Raw genomic sequence first — 19,260 nt, 5'->3', positions numbered from 1 at the left:
CATACACTCTGGGTGCCAATACAGAACAAAGGACAATAACATTTTCCCTCCAAGCTTTTATTTCTACTAACACAAAGAATATGTCAATGCAAATGATAGTGAAGTCAACTGTTTCATGTCTACAACTATTAGATGACATTGATACAGTGAACCCAATCCAAATGAAGTGGGCCCCAACAGACCCAAACAGAGAAAGAGCAACAACAATAGCAGAAGCATGATGGCTCGACTAATTAACCAGCAAGTCCTATCCTGATGCACTCTGGTATTAGGCCAACATGATGAAACCATATTGAAACACGGGCCCATAGCAACAGAACAGGACATTTCCTAAACCCAAGTAGACTAAATCAAATTTGTACCCATCGTGGCTGGTGCTATCTCAGATCTCAGTTGAACTGAATTTCGTAGCAATATATATATAGCAGCCGCAACCTCCGAGAAGCTTGGCAGGGCATCAAGTCTATGGCCTCTATTAACCAAAATAAAGTTAGTACTGGGAAACATGTCAATTTGGAAGGGGTTAAGGATCAGGATCCGCCCAATATTTTAAACTCTTTTTATTCTTGTTTTGAACAGCATGATTTTTCAGACAAGATAAGTCAACTCAAACACTCACTTTCTCCTGTCAATGAGATAATTATTTCAGAAGACGAGGTGGCAAAACTACTGAAAGGCACTGATATGAGAAAAGCTCCGGGTCCTGACGGCATATGTGGCCGTATATTGCATCACTGCGCCGTACAGCTTGGTGGTGTTTTCAAACATATTTTTCAAATGGTAGTCGACTCTTATCAATATCCAAATATTTGGAAAATGTCTCATATTGTGCCATTGCCGAAGAATAGTAAGCCTAGTCAGCTTAATGACTTTAGGCCAATTGCCCTCACTTCATTGTTAATGAAAATCCTGGAGAAAATTATTAAAAATGAGATTCTCACTACTATCGAGGGTAAACTTGACCCGCAATTTGCCTACCAGGCCGGAAAGGTTGTCGAGGATACTAAGATTTTCATTCTTAACACCTTGTACAAAAAATTTGAAGAAACCTAATGCCCATGCTAGACTGTTGTTTGCAGATTTCGCCTCTGCTTTTAACCACATGCAACCTTGCCTTTTAAGTGACACTGATCTCTGATTTTAAACTTTCACATCAACTTGGTTCTATTGACAGCAGAGGGTCATTGTGAATGGTCATTTGTCTGACATTGTTGTCACTAACACAGGCTCACCACAAGGGTGTGTATTATCACCTCTCCTCTATATTTTATATACTGACAGCTGTAGATCAACTTGTGACAGTAGCTTCCTGGTTAAGTTTTCGGATGACACTGTGTTGCTGTCCCTCCTACAGGGTACCCAACAGAACCATGGTGCAGTTCTCCCTGCATTTGTAGACTGGTGCAAAGACAACTTTTTAGAGTTAAATGCATCCAAAAATAAAGAAATGCTGATTGATTTTAGAAGAAGGCCTTCACTGAAAGTGTCATAGATGGAGAGAAGATTGAAACTGTCAGTTCCTACAAATATCTTGGCACTGTTTTTGACAACCAGCTTAAATGGGATGCAAATACTGAAGTGTTGGTCAAACGTGGACAGCAGAGGATTCATCTCCTTCGGATGTTGAACTCCTTTTCTGTCAGTCCAGTGATTCTCTGTCATTTATTGAAAGCCTTTTAACTTACTCTTTTATCTGTTAGTTCAATAATCTGTCACTAAAGGACAGAAACAGTCTCAACAGTATCGTGAGAACCTGCTCCAAGATCATTGGACTTAAGCAGAGAGACCTAAGTTCCTTATGGGAACTACAGGTCATGAGGAAGTCACACAACATTTTGAGTACTTCCGGGCATATTTTAAGAAGTGAATTTTCATTATTGCCTTCAACCCGCATGTAAGGGTAATGGACTTTCCAAGTCCTTTATCCCCTCTGCTGTCCGACTGCTTAACAAATCTTTATGAGGTCCAGTTGTATCTGTTTGTTATTGCAGTGTGCAGCTGTATACTGTGGTGCATTTTTTTATTTTTATATCATTTGACGCTACCTCTCAATGAACTATTCATTGGACTAGGGCCTGCTGACGTTACACACTGATTTTTGCACTTTTGCACACAGCTGCCAACTCTTCTTCTTTCTTCTGTGTTTTTTATCTTGTTATTTATGTGAACGAGTATGTTGCGGTGCAAGCTGTCAAATGAATTGCCCTCCAAGGGATTAATAAAGCTGTCTTGAATCTTGAATCAATATAGGAAAAAAACTCATGGAAATGAATGGGCTCAGGTTTGTACCCAACTGCCACTGAAAAAGACACAGAACCCTCTAACCTGTTCACAAACTGTGGGTATGCGAGTCAGCTAAATGATGGATATGTAAAATGAAAACAGAGAAGAATTCATTGTCACAGTGGCTGATGCCATGAAGATTTTTCCTCTGGAGAGAAGTCACACTAATCACAATCAGCACAGCCTTTGATTTCTTTCCCCACGGTGCCTTCATATTACTGTGACAACCTCAGACACATTCACTGTAATAGGGGTAAAAGAAAACTCTTTATCTCTAACCTTGGGGTGGTATTGAAAGAAAATTTGCATGATACTGTGCAGATATACCAAGTGAATCAGTGTTTTGTACTCCCTTTCATCTCAGCTGTGAACAGACACTTTCAAAATGGCCACTTCCCCAAATCTCTACGCTTCTGCTTTTTTTCTCATGCAGCTGAGGAAGCATGGGGATCATTAGACATCAGTATCTGTTTGTGCTAGCTGTCACCAGTTCATCATCTCCCCCTCCCTTTTATGCCTTAACTTTCACCCCATTACCTGAAATGACTGACTTGTACTCAATCTATCTCTTTGTATATGTCATCACAGCCTTTGCCAAAAATACTAAGGTTATGCTGAGGTTAGTAATGCTATAATTTAAGGTAAATACATAATGTCTAATGATCCAACCAACCTCAGGAAAGTTTATTCCTACAGAGAGAGACTCAGATTCATCATGTTATGAGTAAAGTTAATTTATTAAATTAAGTGTTTGTTTAAGTTTGTACTGTGATTAGCTTGTACACCCATGATAAAACAAGGTGTTTTAACCTGGCTGTTCAGTTCATAATACTCAAAAATGGGATTTTACAACGTTGAAAAGGTATCACTGGGGAAACTATTTAATCTGTCACAATGATCATGAGATAAGGAGAAAAACATTGTTCATGTTACAAAAGTAATCCACCCAGAATGTGCAGTTGCATGTCTACACTGTGTGCACAATTATTAGGCAAGTGAGTATTTTGACCATATCATCATTTTGATGCATATTTTCCAACTCCAAGCTATATAAACTTGAATGCTAATTGGATTTTAGCATTATCAGGTGGTGTGTATTTGTGTAATGAGGGAGGGTATGGCCTAAAGTGATCCACACCCTATATCAAAGTGTGCATAATTATTAGGCAGCTTCCTTACCTCAGACAAAATGGGCCAAAAAAGAGATTTAACAGATTCTGAAAAGTCAAAATGCCTTTCAGAGGGATGCAGCACTCTTGAAGTAGCTAAGCTATTGAGGCGTGATCATCGAAAAATCTAATGTTTTTTGCAAATAGTCAACAGGGTCGCAAGAAACGTGTGGAGAAAAAAAAGACGCAAATTAAATGCTAAAGACTTGAGAAGAATTAAACGTGAAGCTCCCAAGAACCCATTAAACTGGAGTGTCCAGAATTACAAGGTGTTCAGTGGTCAGAGACATGGCCCAGGTAAGGAAGGATGAAACACAGCCATCACTGAACAAGACTGAAGTTGAAACATCAAGACTGGGCAAAGAAATTTCTGAACACATTTTTTTTCAAAGGTTTTAAGGACAGATGAAATGAAAGTGACTCTTAATGGACCAGATGGATTGGCTCGTGGCTGGATCCCTAATGGACACAGAGCTCCACTTCAAGTCAGACCCCAGCAAGGTGGAGGTGGGGTACTGGTATGGGCTGCTATTGTTAAGGATGAGCTAGTTGGACATTTTCGTGATGAAGATGGACTTAAAATCAACTCCCAAACCTACTGCCAGTTTTTATAAAGATACTTTCTTCAAGCAGTGCTACAGGAAAAGTCTACATCATTGAAGAAGGCCATGATTTTAGGACAATGCTCCATCACATGCATCCAAGTACTCCACTGCATGGCTAGCCAGCAAAGGCCTTCAAAATGACAGAATAATGACATGGCCCCCTTCCTCACCTGACCTTAACCCTATTGAGAACTTGTGGGCCCTTCTTAAATGTGAGATTTACAGTGATGGAAGACAATACACCTCTTTGAACAGCATTAGGAAGGCTGTGGTTGCTGCTGCACGAAGGGTTGATCATCAACAGATCAAGAAACTAACAGACTCCATGGATGGAAGGCTCATGGCAGTTATTAAAAAGAAGCGTGGCTATATTGGTCACTGAATATTTATTTGTAAATTATGAGTTGTTTATTTGTTATTCTTTCTCTAATAAATGAAAATAAACAAGTGAGATGGGAACTTTTTTTTTTTTTAATTAGATGCATAATAATTGTGCACACTAATAGTTGCCTAATAATTGTGCACACATAGATATTCTCCTGAGAAAGCCAAACCTCACTTTTCCTTTGTTAAATATTCAGGTTTGAGGTTTATTAACATTTTGGATTGACTGGGAGCACTGTATTTGTTCAACAATAAAATTAATCCTCAGGAAAAAAACTTGCCTAATAATTGTGCACGCAGTGTAGGATTGGCCAATACATAATTTTACCAGACGATGTCACGTTGTGGCAAAAAAGTTTAACTGGGCTCCAGTTTTGCTACAATGCAACCCAACTCCGAGGCACACTTGACAGTCAGCCACTAAACCATCATTGAGCATCTCTGAATGATCGTCTCCTTTAGTATTTGCATAGTGTGTCTGTCACTGTTAAATTGGCCAAAAACACTGCATGATAACAACTAAACTAGCTATTAAAGCCTCAGTGTATTTCAAATACTGAGGTCTTAAATCCACTTCACACACTGACTGGTCAGGTGTGTGACAGTAGGCAGGATTTGAACTTCTTTATCACATTCTTTATTTTCATTCTTCAGAAAACAATGTTTCAACTACATTCATTTTGTAGCAGCAGGCCAGTGCTAATGAATTCTAACAGCTGCTACATTTAGAATTTTATGAAATGTGATGAGAACAATGACAGACTTTGCGATGGACTTTTATTTTTTTTTCGAATTTTCGTTCATTTTTTAACATTTTAAAACTGAAATATTACAACGTTCCCATATATATTATGTATAGAGAAATGTTAAATATGTTATAAAGTTTGTTTTGTAAGAAAGTGCACTTTATTTCTCATTTTTTAAATTGCATATTGTTATTTACTCCTACCGCTGGCCCATAAAGGCCTCAGTATAGTAAGTGTTATTTAGTGAAAAAGTAAGCACGGTTTGAACTTCTCACACAAGCTCACTTTTTTATTTGTTATACAGCTTCTGCTGTTTACATCCTAGTAGGGGTGCAACGATTAGTTGACGTTGTCGACAAATATCGATGACAAAATTAGTCACAGATGAATTTAATAGTCGATAATTGAAATACACACACTGCAGCATTAAACAACTTAACCCAACTCTGAGGTGAAGAAAATAACTCTGTGCTCAGTCTGTCTCACCTCAGCAACGCTGCGTCCTCTGTATGTTGGACAGTGATGACTTTCCCGGAGCTAACTGGAGGCTGCTCTCCCTGCTGGAGACTGTGCACACCGCACACCACATGTTCTCCAGATATTGTCACCTTTGTCTCAAAAATCCTTGGGAAACTGAGATATAATACTGTGGTGCTGTAGTAATTCATCCGATTCAGTGGCAGTATGGGCAGCCAGCATCTTACCGGGGGCAGCACGGAGCTCACACACAAAAAAAAACAATCGTTTTTGTATCGCTCATTTACGTCAATGATATAATGTGACCGTGTGGATCAGTTTACCTTGTTACACTGCGAGCACTACTTCTACTTTATGAAAATGTGTTGTTCTATTTGTGTGTGATAGAGGATTTGTGCAGTTTACTTTTATTAGCAATATGTTATAATTCCTAATAATTAAAATAACTTACTTCTATGTATATACAAGAATTGTTTCTATTCCTTGTATTTCATTTTTTGTATTCATGATTGTATATCATTTTGGTATTTATGGTTATTTCTATCTATCGGTCTATATATATGGATGGCGCTGAAGGGGAGTTCACCCGGGGCGCCTTACAAGCTAGAACCACCACTGATCCGATTAGTCGATTAATCGTTTCAATAATCGATGACTAGTCGACTATCAAAATAGTCGTTAGTTGCAGCCCTACATCCTAGTGCAACACTATGGATGCCTTCCAGGATAGGCAGTCTAAAAGTGTCCACCATTATCCCCATATTTAAACAATTATTGGGTCTCTCTCCTCTTTGTGACAGCCATATTTTCACCCCACCTTCAAGTGTGGCTGTTCAGAACAGTGATGATCGCTTTTGACCCCTTGACGTGGTGGACACTGATGTTAATAGCAAGCACTGGACAGTGGTAGTAGAGACTTGAGCTGGTTCTCAGATAAAGAGTTATTGCATAACACTGAAAGAACAGGTGGACATTAAAGGTCTTGCATAACCCAATACACTCCATCATTACAATGTCTATCCTAAAAATATCAGCAGACATGGACATGGACCAGGATGCAGGCTAGCTAAGTTAATTTCCAAATAGAGCTGACATACAGGAAAAGGTGGATAGCTTGCTTTTTATTCAGGAACAACATAAGAGTTTAATGTGGAGCTACTGTGTGTCTGAGGCAGATTGTATGTTCTTTAAATTCAGAGAAATGACAGCAGAGCTCAGCTAGCTGCAGAGGACAAAAGACAGTCCGTCTGATCTGTCATTGCAGGGCACGTTCCTCTACTCATTTGGCAGACTCGAGACTGCTTGCATGCTTGTTCTGTGATACACTCTAATTGGCTGTGAATGGCCCCTTTGTTCACTAGGGGCAACCTTTGATGAGCCTGGAAGACTGGCTGCTTAAGTGGCCTTTGAGTGAAGTTCAAAAGAATCACAAAGAGTGACTCGCTTACAGGATGAGGAGGAAGAAGAAATGCAGAGACAAGAGTTCAATAACTCTGTGTACGAGAGGTTTGTACACAGGCAGAAGTTGAACCAGGTTGTGGTCTGATCTTCCCAGGGGAGGGAGGGGTGATGAATTGCATGCCTCCTTAGTGTTGGCATAGAATAAGTTTATTGTCTCTGGTGTGGCATGTCCCATACTGGGTGAATGTGGGCAGTGTGGAGGAAGGAGAGGCATGATTAAAGTCTCCAAAGATAAGGAGCAGGGCCTGTGGGTGCTGTGTCTGCATCCTGCTAGTAACAGAGTGAAGCACATCACAGGTTGCATCAGCGTTAGCAGAGGGGGGAATATACACAGATATGACAATGACATGTGTGAATTCCCTCAGCAGATAGCGAGGCCTCATACTAACTGCTACAGCAGTGTTGCTCTTTAATGGTGAGGTGCCCAGAGTTACACAATCTCTCATTAATAAACACTGCCAGCCGTCCTCCCTTCCTCTTACGGTTCTCCAACGTCCTGTCTGCCCGTATCAGCTGGAAACCATCCAGTCCGGGGTCCCCGTGGTCAGCCATGTCTCCGTGAACACAATAATGCTGCTCTCCCGGTATTCACGCTGGTGCCGGGTAAGAGCCGCTAACTCGTCCATCTTATTGGGGAGAGATCTTACGTTTCCCATAATGATGGACGGGAGGACGGGTCTATGTCGTCTCCTCCAGGCACGGCGCTCTGCTCCGGCACGACTGCCTCGTCTTCTTCTCCTCCTCCGGACTTATCCAGACTTTAGGAGGCAAACCTGTTTGGGCACGGTACGATTGCCTAGTGTGAGTGCTCCCTAAGGTAGTGGTCAGGTGCCACAAGAAGAGTTATCTCCAGGCAGTCCTACCACCTACCCTCGCTTCATGATTCTACAGAACCAAGTTCAGATACATCTTGCAGATCTTTCTGTGGATGCAGCTGCCAACTTGCGCTTTGTTGCTGGTCTGGAAAAGCTGCCTCTGCCGCTGCTTATGTCCGCTCAGTCCAACGCCAGCTCTACTATAGCAGCATACTCACACGCTGCTACCAATGATCCTCCTGTGTTCACATCGACTGGTTCCCCTGTCACATCATGGCCTGGGATTTGTCAGTTTCACCTCTCCGGGCAAAATAATTGAAGCATTGAGGTGCATCCCCAGTCAAATCTACAACCACCACCACCACCACAACCTGCTTCTCTGCCTCGCCGCTCAACACTAATTATCAGAAGCTCCATAGTAAGGAACATCAGAGCCAAAGGCATCCACATGTAATGATTTCCTGGAGACTGCAATCAGGATATCTGTGATAAACTACCTTCTCTCCTAGAACATCATCCGCACTGCTCCAACCTGGTTATTCACGCCGGATCAAATGACAATAGCCAACAACAGTCAGAAATCCTCGATGAGGACTTCTTACTGCTCATCTCTGCCCTAAAGGACACTGAAAACAAATCCTCATATCTGGACCGACCCTGTCCGTTGGGTGACGCTGTAGAAATGTTTCCCATTTGCTCTCACTGCACACCAGCCTGACAGGGAAATCCAATGTAGCACAAAGAAACCTGGACTTTAATGATGTCTTCGACCTGTTCTGGAAGTGCAGCCAACTGCACAGACCAAGCTGACTCCATCTAACAATACATGGGTCAAGGCTGCTCTCTGCAAACATTGACTATGCACTGGTTAACCTGAAAATGCCTGTCAGACTGTCTGAGACAGCCCATGACACTATGAGGCAATCCACACACACAGTCAAAATAATGTTCATTGCCATCATAGATCTACTGGTAGGGTCTCTGTAACAAGTGAAATTTCTACATCTGGCCAAATTCATCACCTACCACTAATGGAGCATGGACTGTCCAACTCTCATTCAGCTTATCTACTTGTAAATCACATGTGGTGGTACATAAGAGCTTATCCATCATCTCTGTGAACACTGCAGTTCTAAAATTGTTTTAAGCCCATCACTGTAAGAGAACTTCGTTATTATCTCTTCTACAAAGAAGTCCACCTGCTCTTTTGATATTATTGCAACTAAACACTTCAAAGAAATGATTGACACCATTGGTCCCAACATCCAATTATCAATAGTCCACTGTAGGGCTGTGGGATATGACAACATATATTGTGTGACATGAGAAAAATGTTGACCATTTCATATTTTGCTTTATCGTTTGTGTCATTGTGGTGTAAATTACACCCTTTATGGCAGTATTTTTCATCATTTGGAGTCTGTCCATCCTTTGTGTAGATTACATTGTTAAATTACTCTTCTTCGTTATGAGTTTAGTTACAAACTAAATCCTCAACTTTCCACCACTGTCTGTCCTTCTGCTGCACACACGGAGGGCTCAGCCACGGACCAATTCAATTAATTAAAATGTGCTATATATGGATAGATATCGATATGAGGATATGATATTTGGTCATATCGCCCAGCCCTATATCCTCCCTCACTGTTGAAATTACCATCTTAAAACATAGTTCTAGTCCTTATCTTTAAACTGATTAATCCAGTTTAGATATGGAGGTCTCTGCAGGTCAGGCCAGGGTCTGTGTGACCATGTGCTGCTGCCACCTTCTTTTTCTTCCTCTCCTTTTTCTTTTTCTTCTTATCATTATCATTATCATTATTATTGTGCAGTCCACCACTGCATAGACAGAATATTACACTGCAGTAAAAGTTAGCAGCACAAAGACAATAAATGGTGTAGCTACTATACTGTCAGCTCACCTCTATGACTTCATAATAATTAGGGGGAGAGGTTACATCTACATCATGCATTGATTGTAATCAGCATGTGTAGCCAGGCTTGGCCAGCAGGGCCCAAGGCGCTGTATTGAATGTGTGTGTGTCTGTATGTCACATACACAAAGCCACCCACACTGAACCACGCTCTTCAAGGTTCACTGCAACTCTCTACCTGCAGTGGAGCAGGTTGTCTCTGACCTTTGAAGCAGCAGTCTCCTGAGTCAATGTAACTGAACTGTGGCCTTTTAACAAACACCACAAATCATGCATAGGGGTCATGTCATGGGCATGGCATGGATTAAAATATGAAACTAAAATGAGTGTCTTATGGTCATTTAATTTCAGATTACACCTGCAAAGAAACCAAAGACAGCCTTGGAGGAGCTGTTTGCAGTAGAGGACCACCAGCTGCAGCAGATGGTCCAACAGTTACAGACTAGCCAGGTCCGTAACTGAGGTCCAGTTGTACAGAGGCCTACCTCCAATCTCTGTATCGGCTAAACCTGCTCACTGGTGGTGGCAGAAAAGGGACATGCTGCCCCTACTCAACTCCATCTGAGAGGGTGTTTTCTACAGCTGGAAACACAATCAGCCCCGAAAGATCCAGGATCCTCCCAGAAAAAGCAGATATGCGCATCTTTCTGCAAAAGAACTGCTGATTTTGTACAGGAGGAAGATTTAAGATTGATTTCTATATGTCCAGAGATCTAGGATCCAGAGACCAGTTTTATTATCTTTTTAAGCAGTAGCTTTGTATTCTAATTTAATACTGTAAGAGATCTAGGATCCAGATTATTATGTATTATTATTATTTTTATATCCAGATTTATATTTGTTTTAACATTTACACTTTCATTTATTTGAGCACATTGTCAGTCTCTTCTCAAACAGTTATCTATCTTGTTCAGTGCTCAGAGACTCATAATAACTCAATAAAATGTGTGTTGTTGACACTGAAAACCTGTAAGGCCTACTCTTTCCACACTCTTTGAACTGACAGCTGGGGAAAAGAACTACAGAGAGTATCATAATTAATGTCACTAAATACATTGAATTGATCAGGACCATTATATGTCTGCACATATTTCATACAAACTGGACAACTGGAAATAATATTTTGCCACTTCTCATGTCTCAGTCTAACACTAGTGTGGGAGAATCTGACAAAAATTAAAAAGTTCTAACAGTAAATGTTGATTGAGCAAACTTCCACCTAAGCAACTTAAGAGAGCAATGAACAGATTTAGAACATTGCTGGGCTCAGGATAGACAATGTTTTAAACAAACTATATTGTCACTTTTATGCCACACATTATTTCTCCTGGTCACCACCAATGCAACTTGTCTCCATTAACTCATCTGTAAAGATTTGGATGTTTTAAGTGGCTCTTTTCTCCGCTTAAAGATAGCTGCTAATGTACCCTGAAGGGCTAGCTTTAAGTGGAGAAAAGAGCCGGCTACAAAGGGCTGGTAATCTCACTTATTTGCTAAATACTGATTCTGAAAGACGTTTTCACATATGCGGTATAGTCCCCAATACAACATCAAAATACAGATTTTGATGTCTATGATGATTTTGAGTCATCCTTAATGCTATCCCCAGTTGGCTGGGGGTTAATTAACAACCATGACCTATGCTATTTTATGAATGGAAGATAATGTTACTTAATCTGTGACATCACTGTTCTAATTTAAGCTACTTTAATATTTTTACATAAACAATCAATCAGATGGTAATGTTTATGAAAGGGGTCAGTCGTAGTGATGAAGCCACAGAGAATTATCACCAATTTTGCACAAGATAATAATCTGTTGTGTTTACATCTTGATTCTACTACCCCTACAGCCAAAGAACTCAGTTATTGCAGCTCAGTGATTTCTTCAGTTTGGAAAAAGTTGTCAAAAAGCAAAGTACTGGTGAGTCTCAGTGATCAGACTAAAACCCCAGCAGGACAACACAAAAGCACTTTAAGCCACAAAAACACTTTCAGAGCTTTTCAAAACACAGGATAGGATGCTTGGACTGAGTTGTGCTGCTCCAAACCATGATCATATGCAGCCTGTGACAGTTTCCTTCCTAAAAGCAGGAATATTTCTGGACCTCAAAAACTGATATTTAATGTAACAAAGTAGAATTTTTCACTCAGAGCATCTGAGTGAGTGGGTGAAATGTGGAGCAGAACATGACAAGATGTATGCAAGCCATGGATCTACTAAGTTAAGTTATTTTTTCACATTTCAGCACTGACATTGGTCAATAATTAAAAAAGATTGCGGAGAGTGCCACAATTTTCATGTCTGTAGTTAGTGTAAACACAGAACTCTTCAAAATCACAAATCAACTTTTTGCCTCTTTTACCTCTGTAGTATTTAACATCTATAACGTAACCTATTGAAACATCTGCCAGAAATTCTGTAACAGGTTAGATTAATGTCTGAATCTTTGGATGTAATCTGGGATCTTGCAGAAATATAAATACAGCTGTTCTGTTTGTTGCCCACAGCTGGCTGTGTGTAGAATTCTTTCATTTGACTTTTAATACCTATTGCATCACACAGCAGCATGAGTGCGGTGAAGAGAGGCACAGCAGTGATAACTTCATTAATAATATAAATCTCTCCATACACCAGCAGGATTGATCCAGCATGTCCCACAGGTCAGACGTTAAGTGATTCCTGGTTAATTAAGTGAAACTTGTATAAAACAGCCCTCGTAAGTATGAATACTGAGCTCCATCAAAGCTGTCTGGACATTTTTATTTTTAGTGAATAAATCTTAGAATAAAAACTAAATGAAGTAAATAATTGAATAAATTATATTTTGTTGTCCTATTGCCACATTGGACAGATATTTTCCTGTTTGCTGTAAACTCCTGAACGATATCTAGGCTGGATCACAGCTGTGTTAATTTACTTTTCATGTAAACTAAACAAGTCCTGCTGCTGCTGATTCATTTAAAAATGTCCACCTGTGAACTACCTGGGGGCTCTTATTGTGAAGCAGCTATAGGAAATGAATGTGTTGGTCACAATGTTAACAGAAATTGGTCTAAACCGCACTATATGGACATATACTACACTGTTTTATAGACAGGGAGTAATGAAACATCCATAGTGAGCTGTGAACTGCACACTAAACTACAGGTTGTTCAATCCAGTAAAATGTCAACTCATCATTAAGGTAAACTTTCACCTTGCTGTATTGTGGACAGCATGCCCTTAATGGTTATAGTTCAAGTATGCCCACATATATGGAAAAACTCTTTGAGTATATATCTACCTTGGACTTCAGGAGCCAGTATTCCTCTGTGTCATATTCCACATGTTTGAAAGCAGTCAGATAGTCGTAGCTGATGGCCGCTGTCTGCAGAAAAACACAAAGAATGACATGTAAAGCACTGACACTTCTCTCTAAAATACAGCACAAACATTTCAGCAAGTTGAATGTTAGCTTCTTAATCTAAATTGTTCTAACAGTAGCTTAAGTATGCACTGCTCGTTGTAACACCTGCATTCTTTATTTGGAAGTTCCTGGAACCAAATGGAAAAGATGGTGCCAACCATAAACTGAAAATCTGGGCTCTAAAACTCACTATGTCTATTATTATATACTATGTCTATCCATGCACCTGACAAAACATATTCCAAAAACATTATTGTATTGTATAATTGTATTTACTGAGGCTTCTTATTCAGTGTTCAAAGCTATACACTGTTAAAAATGATCGTACATTTTACGGTGAAAAACTGTCAAACTACGACAGTAAATATCTGTAAACTATAAAACAGTTTGATACTGTTTATATAACACTGAATCACCGTAAATAAGTTCAATCAGGAAAAAATAATTTTTACATTTTTTCTCTTAAGAAAATACATTTCCCTACTCTTGCAGTTTTTTTTAATCAAAAAATACCGTAATATGTACAACAGTCAATACTGTGATTTTTGCATTTATTTATTGAAAAGAATAGTTTTTCAAAGTTAAATATACGTACTGTTGTGCTGATAACAGAAACATGCTGTACTACAAGTAAAATGGTGGTTTTTGCGTTTATTTCACGTAAAAAATACAGTTTGTACCTCTCAAATTGATTTACTTTTGTGTTAACAGACATATGCTGTAATATTTATTACCACAATTTTGCATATGTCATGCTAAAAATATATTAAATGTTAAATACACTAACTGTTGGAAAAATGCTGTAATATTTATAATAGGTCACACTGCATTTTTACATTCATTTCTCATAAAGAATGAAGTTTGTAACTGTCAAATATCACAAAATATCACACAAAGGTGCTGATAACAGAACTATGCCATAATAAACTTACCAAAAATAGTCTGAAAAATCTCTGTTTGGCAAATTATTTCTTTGTTGTTACAATGTTAATTGTCAGTGTTTTTCATATGGTTCATCTACCTTTACAATGAATCACTTTCATTTTAATATTTGCCCATCATTAAAGTAAATAAACAGGCTTTCCAAGCATATAAGATATACAATGGCAATTATCATTGTAGCCTAACAAAAGAGAAATAATTAATTGATCACATGTTTCTAAACTTTTTTGTTAGGTTTATTTATTACAGCCAAAAATAAGCTTTAAGTAAAGCAAGAGCTCCATATACACCCTTTAGGCTATTGTAATACTAGGCCTACATCATGAAATGAAATGCTGGGTGTTGTGTTGTGTACCATGAGTGTCCCTCCCCTCATGCTGCTGACAGTATTGTGAACAATGAAGTCAAAATGCGCTCTGCTGGACAAACTACATAATGACACCATGTCTAAATCACCCTGATGAACCAGACTCAACTTTTGTGGTGGCCAATCACAAGCGCACATTCCTGGCTGATTACTTTGTAATATGAACACCATATTCAACTCTTGGAGTTGTAAAAATAGTAGCCGTGTTTTGGATTTGTATATGTCCTTTTCTTATAACAGTTGTTGTGAAAATCTAAATTTAGTCTCAGATTTTTTTTTAATACTGAAAAAAATTCAACATACAAGTCTAATACAAGTTATATCAGTACATACTCAGTAAAGTCATGTTTTTACATAGCCAGGCTTTTGGTGTATATGTGTGCACATAGGTGTGCATATGAACAAGCAAGTGCCATACCTAACCCTAACCCATGGTTTGCTTTGTCACTACCAAATAAAACCATCTATACCTTCTAATCAATGCCCAGTCTCCAGTAGGGTAATGGCACCGGTGCTGACGTAAACAGTAGTAACCAGACCGGAAAGCAACGCAGATTTCGGTGCTTCATTTCAGTGCCACTGAATCTTTAATTATCGCCCCCTTAGCGCTATTGCCGTGCCGGTGCTACACGTGACGTCAGTTTTTCACTTGCATGGATGGAAGTCAGACATCCCAACTCTCCCAAATATTGATAGCGGCTCCCTGACGCCTGCAAATGAGATACAATCTCCCAGAATCTGCAGCGAGCATACAAGAGTGCACTAGAGAGTGTCTGCGCCTGTTTGTATGACTATCAATGTAGCGCGTGTGAGAGCAAAGCATCCTGGTAGCTGTGTTGCTTATTAGACCAATCACATTTTTTTGCATGTTCTCTGTGTTCAGTATGTTCTGTATTCTGTATTGCTGCTGGTTTTGATACACTGCTGTTTTTATTATGATGATTATCACAGTTTGTTGTGAATTTGATTTTATATTGGTTAATTTATTTCTTAGTATTAGTTGTATTTATATTATGTAGGGATTTAAATTAATATTCTGTTCAACTTGCACTTCACAAAATGCCTTAAAAATAAAAAGGCACCGTTTTTGGACACAGTTTGTATGTTTTCCATTCTTTAAGCACCGGTATCGGATAAAACCTAAACGATACCCAACCCTAGTCTCCAAATGATGAGTCAAAGCAAATGTGTGTAACTCACAGTGACTGCAGCTCGTCCAAAGCGGATGATACTCAGGTCATTGAGGTCAAGTTGTTTGTTGTAGAGGTAAAACCCAGAGGAGGCAAACACTGCTGTTGCCAAAGAGGAGACTTTGAGGAGCCGGCCAGCCATCAGAGACACTGTGAGAGGAAGAATGAACATGAAGAATGAGACTTCACAGGCTCTGAGACAGGGACCAAGAAAGTGTATCGAAAACATGTCAAAGCAACATCAAATGTTTCAGCATTGGATAGAGATAACTCAGTATGTTACTGATATGCAGTGAGTCTTTACTCTGACAGGAGGAAAATACCTGCCACACTAACACCCCCTCACTGTGGGGGCCTGTACCCTTCTTACCCACTTGTTGAGAATATGGTAAAACATAAATCACCTGACCTGATAAATTCTTTCAAATCTTTATAGACCACTGAACTCTCAAATGTCATGAGTATTCATCTTCATCATGTAATGAGGTTTACACACTGCAACCCTAAAGTCCTGTATATGCTGTATGACTGTAGAGGTCAGCTGGGCTTGCTGAGAATTGTTATACATCACAGAGCATGATAGACTGTTAACTGTTGAACTGCATTATGTAACACACTTATGTGGAAGCATCTGCATTAGTTATATTCCTCTTCATGTTTTCCCTTTATTTGTCATCCATCTGTAAATCAGTCTGCTTTTTTCCTGAGAGGATAAACATATCTACAGAATTAGAAAGAAACTTTAATAACTCCTGTTTCCATGAAATGTGACAACGGTTAGTATTATACCATAACTGCTGACTGTGGGTCTGGTTTTAAAATGCTGAAAGATATGTCAGTAGAATTCTGTTTGATCTTTTATTGAAATACACACAATTCTCTTTCTCACACACACACACACACACACACAGAGAGAGAGAACCAGAGAGAGTGAGAGCTTACAGTGGTGGTTGTTGGTGCACACTGCTTATCTGTTGCACTACAAACTATTTTTAAAGACATATTGTATTGATGATGGTGCATACAGTGTATCACTAATGCATTGTGCATATGGTTGTAGTATATTCTTGCATTGTTGATACATATTTGTAATTAGCCTTTATGATAAATATCCTGAGTAACATTAACTTCCACTGCTCACTTTTAAGGTAAAGTGTAAATTGTTCATCGTGACAGCATTCAGTCGGTCTGGTATTGTCTGCCATACTTTTTCTCTCAGCTGAATCACACCGGATGTATTTCTCTTTGAACATATATGTTTCACCTCCTCATCAATTTTCATTAGAAGCTGTGTCTCACCTGGTGAGAAGTGTGCAGCATGCGTTTTTGTTCCATGTGTGCATCAGTAAATCTTTGATCGATCAAGTGGTCTGTGTGTGAAAGCTGTGAACACGTATTTATCTCAATGACTCAGACCTGTCTTGACATAGCTGCATACCTTCATCATCCTGGCCCGGCTAACGTGTAACAGATTAAACCAGGATGATGTGATGAGACTTCTCCTGGATTTCTCAGTTGTGCAACTCATCAATTCAATTCAGCATTCAAAAGTGGATGACAGTTCAAATACAATTCAACCCTCGAAAGCACATTCATCTGTCACTCTTCTTGTTGTTGCTGTGAAAGTGACTGGGATGCTGAATGAATAATCTCGTGTATGTCCTGGTTGTTACCTCTAGATGTACAGTGTGTTATGCAATGGCATGCTGTGTTTCGTAACACACGTAATGAATAAGACAAACTCCAGAATCCCCAGAGACAGTCACACATATCCTCAGATAAACTCCCGCTGACAGAAAGCAAGCTTTCCATCGACATGTATGTACCTTATCAACGTCTCCACGCCTGTAGTCTCTCTTTCACTTGCCGGTTTTGTTTTGACCTCTTCGAGTTTTCGACATTCAAGTGAAGGATTGTGGTTAATGTAGTTCCACTACAGATGATGATGATGTATTGGACTTAGTTAACAGATTTACACGATACTTTGACAAAGAAAGATATCACCTTTATGTTGTTTATCAATAAGCTCCGCGCGTATCTGTTACTACATGAGTGTTTCTACCTGGTTCACGGCTGTTTATCATATAATACAACTACGATGACGTCAATAACATGCGTCACACGCATGCTCGACTGTTAAAGGGGACGCAACCCCCCCCCCCCCCCCCCCCCACACTGTTTTTTAAGCATTTAACAACAATTAAACAATGACCAATCTGTAAAATAGTAGGTTATAAATTAAGATAAGAACAATTAATTTAAAAAAAAAAAAAAAAAAAAGATTTTGCTTATTTATACTGCAGACTCTTTGACCTCTAAGGAAAACATGATGAGGTCAAGAAAAAGGTGTCAAAAAGATGAAATCAGCTCAAAAGTATCCAAAATAATCCAGTGAAACCACACTGTTACTGTTTATGTGTGGGTGGGTCCTGGACCAATCAGAATCAGGTTTATTAGCTAACACTGAGGACACCAAGGTCATATTCTCTGTATTTTTTCTGGGTCTTTTTACATTTCTTAATGTATATATTTCTTAACATGTCAATGTCAATGTCATCTTTATTTATATAGCACATTTAAAACAGCCAATGGCCTACCAAAGTGCTTTACAGTAAAATAAGCAGAAACAATAAAAACAAACAAACAAACAATAAAAACAATAAAAAACTAAATAATACAGAGAAATAAAACAGATAAAAGACCCAATAAAATACGGCTATACTCCACCAAAGGCCAAAGTGAACAAGTGGGTTTTAAGCAGTGTATTAAAAGTGGAGAGGCAGTCCGCACAGTAAAAGGTAATGTGTTCCACAGAGTGGGAGACGCAACTGCAAAGGCTCGATCTCCCCTAGTTCTTAAGAAGGATCGAGGAACGTCCAAGACCACCTGGTTAGACCTAAGGGCTCTGGTGGGCTGATGGAGTTTAATAAGGTCAGACAGGTATTCTGGGGCCAGCCCATTCAGAGACTTAAAAACAAATAAAAGAATCTTAAAATCAATCCTGAACCTAACCGGAAGCCAGTGAAGAGAAGAGAGCACCGGAGTTATGTGCTCTCGTTTCTTTGTCCCAGTGAAGAGACAAGCTGCTGCATTCTGAACCAGCTGCAGGCGGTTAAGCTCTGACTGGTCAATGCTGACATACAGGGAGTTGCAATAGTCTAAGCGAGATGTAATAAAAGCATGGATGACTTTTTCAAGGTCTTTCTGGCTTAGATATGATTTAACTTTGGCTAGACGCCTCAGCTGAAAAAAGCTAGACTTGACCACTGAGCTGACCTGTTCATCTAGTTTAAAAGCACCATCAATAATAACGCCAAGATTCCTGGCGTGGGATCCTATGTAAGGTGCTAGTGGGCCAAGGGAGCTGGCAAGGATCTGAACCAGGTCAGGGCAACCGAACAGGACAACCTCTGTTTTGTTTTCATTTAATTTTAAGAAGTTTAAGTCCATCCATGTTTTAATGTCACTCATGCAGTTA

General features: G+C 39.4%; 1 protein-coding gene across 1 annotated transcript in view; it reads right to left on the bottom strand.

Annotated features, from left to right (window-relative positions):
* adck1 (aarF domain containing kinase 1) overlaps positions 1 to 17,831 on the bottom strand; it is a 100,658-nt gene extending 82,827 nt beyond the window's left edge. Inside the window, exons 1-3 of the mRNA XM_062440377.1 lie at positions 17,609 to 17,831; positions 15,793 to 15,932; positions 13,161 to 13,244 (exon numbers count right to left, since the gene is read on the bottom strand). Coding sequence (XP_062296361.1) covers positions 13,161 to 13,244; positions 15,793 to 15,924 — 216 coding nt within the window. The 5' untranslated portion in view covers positions 15,925 to 15,932; positions 17,609 to 17,831. The remainder of the gene's footprint in view (positions 1 to 13,160; positions 13,245 to 15,792; positions 15,933 to 17,608) is intronic.
* Positions 17,832 to 19,260: the final 1,429 nt, after the last annotated feature.

Source organism: Scomber scombrus, chromosome 19 (genome assembly GCF_963691925.1).
Source record: "Scomber scombrus chromosome 19, fScoSco1.1, whole genome shotgun sequence".
Taxonomy (NCBI): Eukaryota; Metazoa; Chordata; class Actinopteri; order Scombriformes; family Scombridae; genus Scomber; species Scomber scombrus.
This window is presented reverse-complemented; position numbering and strand designations above follow the sequence as displayed.